General features: G+C 37.6%; 1 protein-coding gene across 1 annotated transcript in view; it reads right to left on the minus strand.

The window, feature by feature from the left end:
* Positions 1–245: 245 nt before the first annotated feature.
* RAB28 (RAB28, member RAS oncogene family) overlaps positions 246–12,399 on the minus strand; it is a 31,576-nt gene continuing 19,422 nt past the window's right edge. Inside the window, exon 4 of the mRNA XM_008586768.1 lies at positions 246–413. Within this exon, the coding sequence (XP_008584990.1) occupies positions 246–413 (168 nt within the window). The remainder of the gene's footprint in view (positions 414–12,399) is intronic.

Raw genomic sequence — 12,399 nt, forward strand, 5'->3', positions numbered from 1 at the left:
ATGGACTGGTGGCCTAAACAACAAACATCATTCCTCACAGTTCTGGAGACTGGGAAGTCTAAGATCAAGATGCCAGCAGATTCGGTGTTTGGTGAGGGTATTCTTCCTGATATTCAGACAGCCACCTTGTTGCTCTATACTCAAACAGCAGAAAAAAAGTTCATCTCCAAATACCATGCCTTTGGAGATTAGGGCTTCAACATATGAATTGAGGAGAAACACAAGCATTCAGTCCACAGCAACTATTAAACTCTACTATACATAATAAGCAGGAATAACTTACTTTTATTGCCCACCAAGGCAACCAGTGGCTCAGTTTCTGACTCCTCGCTCACTTTCTTCACCATAGTATACCAATCTTCTAAATTCTCAAAACTTTGATAATTTGTAATGTCATATACCAAGAGGATTCCCTGTCACAAAAGAGTTACAGAATATTTGTAATGCACTACTTAAAAAAGATATATTAATTTAAAAAAATCATCTTGAGTAATGCTTCAAGTATGTCATGTAGAGTGTAGAAATACAAATGTGGAGTGTTTTATATACAAACTGATTTCAACTTAAATTAGTTACTAGCAGACAGATAATACTAAATGTTTACATACAAGATAAATTCAGCAATTAAGATACAAAGCAAGCTAAAGTATAATTTTATCAAAATTGTAAGTGGTTTCCCAATAAGATATCTGGGATATACTTGGTAAGTTACAGTAAATATAAGAAAATCACATCACAGAAGTGGAAAAGGCTGCAAGGTCTACAATCCTGCCTCTCACTTTCAGGAGGTCAAATATTTAAACCTTTCAATAAATAACCATCTGCTGCCACTTTTTAAATTTTTTTTTTTCAAAACTGCAGATTCCATGACATCCCTTGATAGTCAATTTCAGTGTCTAACACAATTTTCTTTAAATAAAATGTTGATTTCCTCTTTCGGTCCTGTGTGCATTTGGAGAACATCTTGAGAGTGTCCTCCTTATAATAATCCTTCTCACACTTGAAGATAGTTAAGTAACCCCTTTACTGTCTCCTTTCCAGGGTAAACAAACTCAGTTCCTTAAACTTGCCTCAAAGGGCCTATTTTCTATCCCTTTAATCAAAGTTGTTGATTCTTCCCAGGGCACCCCACATATAGTTTTTTGACATCCTCTTTAAAATGAGCAATGTGAAATTGGTTGTGATACTGTAATAAGAGTCTGAGCAAAGCCAAATATAACAGAGGGATTACTTCCTGCCTCTTATATATCATATTCCTTTTAATTTATCCCATTATTTTGTGGGGGAAGGAGGAGAAGTATATACACACAAAAAAATAACAGTACCGCTTTCTTGATTCTCATCCAGTTTGTTATCAAACAATTAACACAAAGCTCTACATACAGTATAAGTCTGGACCCTGTTATCATTATGTGTACTTCTTAGGTTATAGTAATAAATGTCAACTATTTTTTTTGCACCTACTATGTACCAGACACTTATCTAGATCTTTTCATTAATCCTCACAACAATTATGAAAGGTTGGTATTATTATTCCTATTTTACTGTTAAACAGAAGTCAAAATAACCAAGGTCACGCAAATAGATAGGTAAGTGATGAAGCCAGGATTTTAATCAAGGACTAAATGACTAAAAACATTTGTCTGCCAACTATAAGCACTGTGCTGGATGCTAGGGATATAAGCTCTAAACCACAAGGAGCTCACCGTCTTGAAGCAAAACCAGACACATAGACAAGTACATGACACAGTAGGCATGGCCAGTAATATGCTAGTAAATATCAATTAACTGGCTTAGGGTTCAGAACACATCAGGGGTGGAGGTGGGAGTATTATTTGTAATGTTTGCCAATTTCTGTGGTATAAATACTCCCCTGTGGCCATTTTGAAGTTATCAAACTGAACACAGAGTTGGGTAAGACACCATTACATAGCATTTCCACTATACAGATATACTCGATGTAAATAACCTCTAGAGCATAGACAACAGAAATATATAGTAAAATAATTAGGAAGTGATGCATTTTGAGCATATAGAACCCTACATATAATTTTTATTCATGAATGTATTCAACATCTGACTCACAAAAATTGCTGAAAATTTAACAATTGACTCTCTGAAGCTAGAACAAGCCAGCTCTAGCTTACTGCTGTTATGGCCTCCAATACTATGATCTTTTATTTAACCACCCTGGGCCCTGAGTCACCTAGCTTCTCTGGGTCTTGGTTTTCTTGTCTTTAAATTGAGATCTTTGAGTTAGTCTCTAAGATTCCTTTCAGTTTAAATATTCTATAATTTTTATGCAAAATCACTTGTCTGATCGATTTTGGTAACCAAGACATCTATTTCTGTTTGTCTTCCAAGGTGCTTTGAAATAACACCCAACACAAGAATTATCTGAAATAATGAGCATAATCTCACTTTCCTTACTAAGAATAAAGCCCCAGAACTGACCTCTGAAGAAGGCTAATCTTCAATCGACTGAGCCAACCTCCAGTTGCCATGAGTGATACTTATATATTGTTTGTTGAAAAGAGCTCTCCCCTGGAAGTCAGGTTGCTGTTGGATTCCAGTTCTGGACCCACCATCTACTGATCTTGGACAACGCTTCTATAATCTCACTTTTAAAATACCTGAAATGCCTACATGATAAAGTGAAATAATAAAAGTAGACTTATTTTTAAAGTAACATACTACACAATTGCAGGGGATTTTTCAGTTGCTATTATTATTCTGAGTGAACAAGAATTGCATTCTCATGGCTTCTTTTGAGATTGGTTTTACACTCATAAATAGAGCCTAGAACTATGATGCCTTAAGATTTTTGGAACCCTCTGTTAAAACAGGAAAATCTTCATCCCCAAAATGTGACAATATCTGAATATGATAAAATACTTACAAATAAACATGGCCATCATCTACTGATAATCAGTACTAGATCACCGATATGCAACAAAAATTAAAATCCATTGATCTAAACCAGAGGTTGGTAAACTCTGGCCCACTGGTAAAATTTAGCCCTGGTCTATATTTGTAGATAAACTTTTACTGAAACATAGTCGCACTCATTTGTTTAAAAATTATCAATGGTTGTTTTTGTGCTACAACTGCAGAGATGAGTAGTTGAAACAAAGATAATATGGCATGCAAAGCCTAAAATATTTACTATCTAGCTCAGTATAATAAAAGTCTGCCAATCCCTAATGTAAATCAATGTGTCCCAATATTTTCCAGTCAATGATTCCTATGAACCTTTCAGGACTCGTAAAAAAAGATAGAAGGATAAACTCCTATTCACCAATCTAGCAATCCACCAACCCAAAACATCTCTCAGTTCGTATTCTCAATATCACTTAATGTAAAAACTATTATTTCATCTTTGCCCTTACCATCATAATTAGTACCAGTTTTGACCTTTCATCAGTGGTGAAAATCTGAGAAGGAAAAATTAGAAAATCAAAAATATTAAGATACAAAAGGATCTGTGATTTCGGCTCCAACGTGTAAGGAACTTGGAAGTCTCAGTGACTTTTCTTGGACTCATCAGAGAACTGAAATTGTAGGGCAACTTGTCACCCTGATATCTGGAGAGACAGACAACTAGAGAGTCACAGCCCATATCTGCATACACAAAGCAGAAGCCACTAGAGGCAGCAAATGATAGGAACACCTAAATGGTAATTCTGGCAAACTGCTGGAAGATGACTGTGTAGTTTAACTTGACAGTGGGAAACTCCCAGGGGCCCAGTCTTAGGGACACCTCCACACTTCCATGGATTTTACCTCCAAGAACTCTACCAGATCCTCATGTTGAAAAGCCAAGAAAGATCCCCTCATGATTCTGGCATGAGGAGGGAGAAAGTAATCATTGTGAAATATGCCCAGAGTGTTATCCATAAAAAAGGCATACTTTCCAAGAGAAAGGCTTAATCACAGTCATATATCGCATGGGAAGGAGAAGTTTCCAACTCCAGCCCCTTCTAGCCATTCTTTCTCACGTAAGTGGGAAGAGCTAAGAAACACTTGTGAAGGTCACAGCCCAGCAATATTGACCCACTAAAAGACTGATACTATATTTTAAGAATACAGAATGCTTCCCTCCCCCATACTTTCCCAACACATCAGCAGGCTCCAGTGCAACAGCAGTGGATTTCAGCTAAAAGCAGCCAGACACACACTTCAACTAAGGTTTTTTATTTTGCTTTTTTTTTTTTTAAATATACAAAAATGAAGGTGAGGAAAAACAAGAACACTAGAGAAATTTGATGCCTCTGGTACCTACAGCTACAACAAACATTAAATGCACCACAACCTTGGCCAAATCAACATAAAACCTCATACTAAAGGCAATTTACCTGAATCCTTATTACGGAATACATTATGTCCAACTTTCAGTAAAAAAGGACAAGTATTCCAAAAGACAGTTTGAAGAGAAAATGCAAGCATCAGAACCAGATGAAGATATAACACAGATTTTGCAATTACCAGAAAAGGAATTTAAAATAACTTTAACCAGTATGTTAAGGATTCTAATACAAAAGGTAGACAATATGCAAGAACAGGTGGATAATGTAAGCAGAGAGACTGAAACTCTAAGGAATAAAAAGAAAATGCTAGATATCAAAAATAATGTAGCAGAAATTAAGAATGCCATTGTTGGACACATTGGTAGACTGGATACAGCCTAGGAAAGAATCCTTGAGCTTGAAGATGGTTAAATAGAAACTTACAAAACTTAAATGAAAAATAATAATAAAACAATAATAATAATAATAAACAGACCATCAAAGAACAGTTAAACAATTCCAAGTGGTGCATCATACGCATAATTGGAATACCAGAAGAAAAGAGAATTGAGCTAAACAAATATTTGAAGTAATACTGGCCAAGAAATGGTCAAAATTAACTATACACACCAAAGCCCATATCCAAGAATCTCAGAAGAATCTCAGAGAACACCAAATATGATAAATACCAACAAAATTCTATACCTAGGCATACCATATATTTAAAGTGCACTAAAGACAGAGAAAATCTTGAAAGAAGCTAGGAGGGGAAAAAATGCCTTATCTATATTTAAAAAAAGGATAAAAATTATTAAAATTTCACATCAGAAATCACACAAATAAGACAATGAAGTGAAATATTTAAAGTGTCGAGAGAAAGAAACCAACCAATCTAGAATTCTATATCCAGTAAAACTATCTTTCAGAAGAGAAGGAGAAATAAAGACTTTCTCAGAAAAATAAAAACTGAGGCAATTCATTGCTAGCAAACTGCTCTGCAAGAAATATCAAAAGAGGTCCATCAAGGAGAAGGAAAATAATATGGGTCAGAAACTAAGTTTCACATCAGAAAAAATAAGTACCAAAAATAAAGAAAGAAAAAAATAACCAAGGCAATCATAAGCAAAAGGAACAAAACTGGAAGCATCCTACTACCTGATTTCAAACTATAACAGAAAGCTATAGTAATTAAAACAGCATGGTACTTGAAACACACGCGCGCGCGCACACACACACACACACGGACCAATGAAACAGAATGGAAAACCCAGAGATGAACCATGCATGTACAGTCAAGGTGCCAAGAATAAACAATAGGAAAAGGATACACTCTTCAATAAATGGTACTGCGAAAACTAGATATTGACATGATGAATAAAACTGGACCTTCATCTCACACCATATACAAAAATCAACTCAAGGGCTGGCCCATGGCTCACTCGGGAGAGTTCGGTGCTGGTGACACCGAGGCCCCGGGTTCGGATCCCATATAGGGATGGCCAGTTGGCTCGCTGGTTGAGCGTGGTGCTGACAACACCAAGTCAAGGGTTAAGATCACCTTACAGGTCATCTTTAAAAAAAAAAAAAAAAAAACAACTCAAAATAAATTAAAGATATAAACGTAAAACCAGAAACTGTAAAACTACTAGAAGAAAACATAAGGAAAAGTACACAACATTGGTCTGGGCAATGATTTTTTGAATTTGACCTCAAAAGCACAGGGACAAAAGCAAAAAGAAAAAATGGGATTAGATCAAACTAAAAAGCTTCTGGGAGAACGTGCATTTGGGGGAGAGCGTGTGAGGGCATCAGGAGCCTGGTGAGAACCCTATAGAGCATGAAAACCAAGCAGGGTGGTATAGAAGAGAAAGAGGCATGCAGCTTCAGCTGATGCCATGGCTTGCAAGACCAGGGTCATCCAGAAGGAATTCCCCCTTGCAACAGAAAGAATCTACTTGGACATGAGCACATCCCACCAGTAAACCTCAGCATGGACATGAGCACATCCCAGCAGTAAACCTCAGCATGCTCCTGCCTCAACTGCCCCCACTACTGCTGCAGTAGCCTGTGCCATTGTCTAATCCCAAAGTCGTGGCCCCACTCCCCACATAGGAGTCCTTCCTGTGCAACTCATCCTACCACGCAGCCCAGACCACCCACACAGACCCACCGACCTGCCCACCTGGGCCCAGCCATCTAGCCACCAACTGCCATCTTGTGGCCCCAACTACCCAACTGCCCATGCAGCTCCAACAGCCTGCATCGGTCCAGCCATTTAGCCACTCCCATGGCCCACACTGCCCCAGCCACACATGTACCCCTCCCACCTATGTAGGCCCAGCCATCTAACTGCACATGTGACCCCAACTGCCCAGTTGCTCACATGGCCCCACCCACCCACACTGGCCCAGCCATCCAGCTGTCAACACAGCTCCACCCACAAGGCCACCAGTGCAGCCCCATGCACCCAGGTGGGCCCAAACGTCTAGCCACTCACGTGGCCCCAACTACCCAGTTGCCTGCATGGCTCTACCTGCCTGCAAGGGTCCAGCCCACCTGCATGGATATAGTCATCCAGCTGCACACACAGTCCCTGCCACCCCAACCACCCACACGGCCCCAGACATCCAGCCACCACACAGTCCCAGGCACCCTCATGGTCCCAGCTGCCCATGCAGCCTCAGGTGCCACAGCTGTCCACATGCCCCAGAAACAGACTTACCTGCCAGCCCCCCTTGGAACTACTGAGTCTGCCCAGAACTAAAGACTCTAATGGGAACAAATGAGTCTACCCAGAACTACTTAAACTATGGAGTTTACGCAGAATCAAAACTAAAACACCCCACCCAATGGGCAATATATAACATTTCTACAGGAGAGAGTCTCTCTTTTCAAAGGGAACCCCGGAATAAAAGAAAAAGAAACTGCTTCACCAGATGACTAGACATCAACACAGGGATACTAGAAATACCAGAAAAGAAAATATGACACTACCAAAGGAAACTATAATCCTCAAATACCAGACCCTAAACAACATGAAAATCTTAAAATGTATGAAAGGGAATTCTGAGTAACAATCTTACTGAAACTCAGTGAGAAACAAGAAGTCCCAGACAATACAATGAAATGAGCAAAACAATCCAGGACATGAAGGGGAAAATTTACAAAGAGATAAAACTATAAAAAAGGATGTAGCAGAACTCCTGGAACTGAAAGACTCATACAACAAAATAAAAACTACAACTGAGAGCACAAGCAGCAGGCCAGAGGAAACAGAAGAAAGAATTTCTGCTCTCCAAGGCAGTTTTTCTTTTTTTTAATAACCTAAGCAGACAAATAAAAAGAAAAGAGAATTAAAAAAAAAATTAAGAAAATCTGAGAGGTAGCAGACAACCTTAACCACAAACACACACACACATCCAAATCATGGGTGTTCCAAAAGGGAAGGAGGAAGGAAAAGGCAATGAGAACATATTCAATGAAATAAAGGCAGAAAACTTCCCAGTATTACTAGAGATACAGACTTCCAGATTCCAGAGCTCAAAGATCTCCAAACAGATTAACAGCTTCAATCCAACAAGGTCCTGTCCAAGACACACTGTAGTCAAACTGTCAAAAGTCAAAGACAAAGAGAGAATCCTAAAAAGAGCAAGAGAAAAGTATCAAGTCACCTATAAGGGAATCACCATAAAACTAACAGCAGACTTCTCAGCAGAAACCCTACAGACAAGAAGACATGGGATGATATATTCAATGTACTAAAAGAAAAAATCTGTCAGCCAAGAATTCTATACCCACCAAGGCTATCATTCAGAAAGAAAGGGGAAAAAATGTATTTTCCAGACCAAAAAAAACCTGTGGGAGTTCATCACCACACAACCAGCTCTACAAGAAATCCTTAAGGGAGTCCTACATCTGGAATCCAAACAACAATAACCACCACCATGAATAAATGAAAAAACACAAACACCATTAGTGGAACAGATAGTGCAAACAAGAAAGAGAAAGAAACCATACATCAAAAAACAACAACAAAGACAATAATAAGAAAAAGAAAGGAACAAAATATATTTAAATCAACCATATAAAAAGCAATTAAAGGCCAGGAGTAAGACAGTACCTTTCAATAACAAGACTATATGTAAATGTATTAAATTTCACACTCAAAAGACACAGATTGACTTACTGGAATAAAAATTAGCCCCAACTGTACGCTGTCTACAAGAGACTCACCTCACCTCTAAAGATACACACAGACTAAAAGAGAAGGGACGGAAAAAAATACACCATCTATATAAGCCTGTTTCTGTTGCATATAACAAAATACCTAACACTGGGTGATTTACAAAGAAAATAAAATGTATTACTTACAGTTTCTGAGGCTGGGAAGTCCAAAGTCCATCTAGTGGTGGCAACAGTATCCAGGGATCTCACAATGCAAGATGGTGGAAGCAGAGAGAGCAGAGATTCTCTTCTCTCTTCTTTTAAAGCCCTGAGAACCATGCCCCTGACCACCATTTTCAATCCATTCACTATGGCATGGTTCTACAATTTAATAATCTCTTCAAGGCTCCACCTTTCAATTACCGTAATAGGACTTCAAACCTCTTAACAGTCACAGTGGGGACCAAGTTTCTAATACATAAAACCTGCAGGACACAATTCAAGTTTCAGTGAGTTTTGGGGGGACATAATTCAATCTAATACGCCATGCAAATGAAAACCAAAAACAAGCAGGGGTAGCTATTCCTACATTGGATAAAACAGACATTAAACCAAAAACCATGAAAAGACAAAGAAGGCCATTGTGTAATGATAAATGGATCTATCCAGCAAGAAGTCATAACAATCTTAAATACATATGCACCCAACACCAGAGCCACCAACATATATAAAACAAAGACCATTAGACAGAAAGATAGACATAGACCCCAATATGATAATAGCTGACAATTTGAACATCCCTCTCTCAACACTTAACAGGTCACCTAGGCAACAAGTCAACATAGAAACACAGGGTTTAAACTACAGGTTAGACCAATTGGACTTTTCAGATATCTACAGAACATTTCATCCAACAACTACAGAATATATATTCTTCTCAACAGCATATGGAACATTCTCCAGGACAGACCACACATTAGCTCAGAAATCAAGTCTCAACAAATTTTAAAAAACTGAAATCATTTCAAGTATCTTTTCAGACCACAAAGGATTAAAGTTAGAAATCAGTAACAAGTGAAACTCTGGGAACTATAAATGGAAATAAAACAACATTCTCCTGAACGGAAGAAGAAATTAAACAGGCAATCAAAAAATTTCTTGAAACTAATGAAAATAAAGATAGATCATACTAAAACCTGTGGGATACAACAAAAGCAATACTAAGAGAGAAGTTTATTATAATAAATGCTTACATCACTACATCATAAGAATAGAAAGATTTCAAATAAACATACTAATGCTACACCTCAAAGAAAGAGAAAAACAAGAACAATCTAAACTCCAAATCAGTAGACAAAAAGAAATAATATAGAACTTCGTGAAATAGAGACCCAAGTAAGACCTAAAAAAACAGACAAACAGACAGAAAAACTCAATGAAACAAAACATTGTTTTGAGAAGGTAAATAAAATAGACAAACCATGAGCTAGGCTAACTAAAAAATGAAGAGAGACAACCCAAATAACAAAAATCAAAAATGAAAAAGGAGACATTACACCTGATACCACAGAAATACAAAGAATCATTAGAGACTGCACTAGTACATTTTTGTGTTGCTATAACAAAATACCTGAGACTGGGTAATTTACACAGAAAAGAAGTGTATTTGGTTTATGATTCTGGGACAGTTACATCAGGCACGGGCTTCAGGCTGCTTCTACTCGTGGCAGAAAGCAGCAGGGTAGCAGGCAAGTACAAACAAATCACATGGCAAAAGAGAGCGAGAGAGGGAGAGGGGAGATGCCAAGGTCCTTTAAACAACCAGCTCTCACCCGAACTAACAGTGAGAACTCACTCACAATCCCACCCAGGGTGTTAATCTATTCATAAGGGATCTGCCCCCATAACCCAAACTGCTCCCAATACAGCCACTGATTGGGGATCAAATTTCTACATGAACTTTGAAGGGACAATATATCCAAACTCTATCATTCCACCCCTGGCCCCCCACAACTCATGTCCCTCTTATGTACAAAGAGATTACCATAAATGACTATATGCCAACAAATTTGAAAACCTGGAGGAAATGGATAAATCTCTAGACCTGTGCAAACTACCAGGACTGAAATATAAAGATGTAGAAAAACTAAACAAAACAATACAAGCAATGTGACTGAAGCAGTAATCAGCAGTCTCCCAACAAAGAAAAGCCCAGGACCAGATTGCTTTACTACTGAATTCTGTGAAACCTTTAAAGAGGAATTAATACCAATTCTCTTCAAACTATTCCAAAAAATTAAAACAAAGGCCATTCTCCCAAATTCATTCTATGAGGCCAGCATCCCCATGATAACAAAATCAGACAAAGATACAACAAAAAAACAAACTACAGGATGATAACTTTGTTGAACATAGATGCAAAAATCCTTAACAAAATATCAGCAATCAGAATACAGTAACACATCAAACAAATTATACACCATGATGAAGTGGGATCCATCCCAGGGATGCAATGATGGTTCAACATACACAAATCAATAAATGTGATATATCACATCAACACAATCAAGGACAAGAACCATATGATTATATCAATAGATACAGAAAAAGCATTTGACAAAATTCAACATCCCTTCATTATAAGGACTTTCCAAAAATTAGTTACAGAGGAAAATATCTCAACAAAATAGAAGCCATATACAACAAATCCACCACCAATATCATCCTGAATGGGAAAAAGCTGAAAACTTTTCCTTTAAGAACAGGAACAAGACAAGGATGCCCACTCCCACCACTCCTATTTAACAAAGTATTGGAAGTACTAGCCAGAGCAATCAGGCAACAGAAAGAAATAAAGACTGGAAAAAATGAAGTCAAACTGTCCCTGTCTACAGATGATGTGATCCCATATATAGAAAAACCTAGACTCTACCAAAAACTCTTAGAACTGATAAACAATTTCAGTAAAGTTGAAGGATACAAAATCAACGTGCAAAAATCAGTAGTCTTTTTATACTACAATAATGAACTAGCAGAAAAAGAAACCCAGAAAGCAAGTCCATTGACAATAGTCACCAAAAAATAAAATACCAAGGAATAAACTTAATCAAGTAAGTAAAAAATCTGTACAACAAGAACTACAAAACACTGTTGAAAGAAATTAAAGAGGACACAAAAAGATGGAAAGACATTCCACATTCTTGGATTGGAAGAATTAACACTGTAAAATTGTCCATCCTACCCAAAGTGACCTACAGACTCAATGCAATCCCCATCAAAATAGCAAAGACATTCTTCACAGAAATAGAAAAAATAATCCTAGCAGTAATATGGAATGGCCCCGAATACCCAAAGCAATCCTGAGCAAAAAAATAAATAAATAAAGCCAGTGATGTAATACCACCTGACTTCAAATTATAATACAAAGCTATAGTAACCAAAACAACATGGCACTGGCATAAAAACAGACACTCATACCAATGGAACAGATTAGACAACCCAGAATTCAACCCACATACTTACAGCCTACTGAACTTTGACAAAGTCAGCAATAACACACATCAGTGAAAAGACTGCCTCTTCAACAAATGGTGTTGGGATAACTGAGCATCCGCATGTAGAAGAATGAACCTACACACATATCACTCAACATCCACCAAAATCAACTCAAAATGGATTAAAGACTTAAATATAAGACCTGAAACTATAAAATTCCTAAAAAAAAAAAAAAAGGGGAAACAGTTCAGGAAGTAGGACTGGGCAAAGACTTTATGAATAAGACCCCAAAAGCACAGGCAACAAAACAAAAAATAAACAAATGGGATTCTATCAAATTAAAAAGCTTCTGCACAGCAAAAGAAACAATTCTCAGAGCAAAAAGACACCCTACAGCATGGGAGAAAATATTTGCAAACTATGTATCTGACAAGTGATTACTATCCAGAATATA

This window comes from Galeopterus variegatus, unplaced genomic scaffold, assembly GCF_000696425.1.
Source record: "Galeopterus variegatus unplaced genomic scaffold, G_variegatus-3.0.2 Scaffold113, whole genome shotgun sequence".
Classification (NCBI taxonomy): domain Eukaryota; kingdom Metazoa; phylum Chordata; class Mammalia; order Dermoptera; family Cynocephalidae; genus Galeopterus; species Galeopterus variegatus.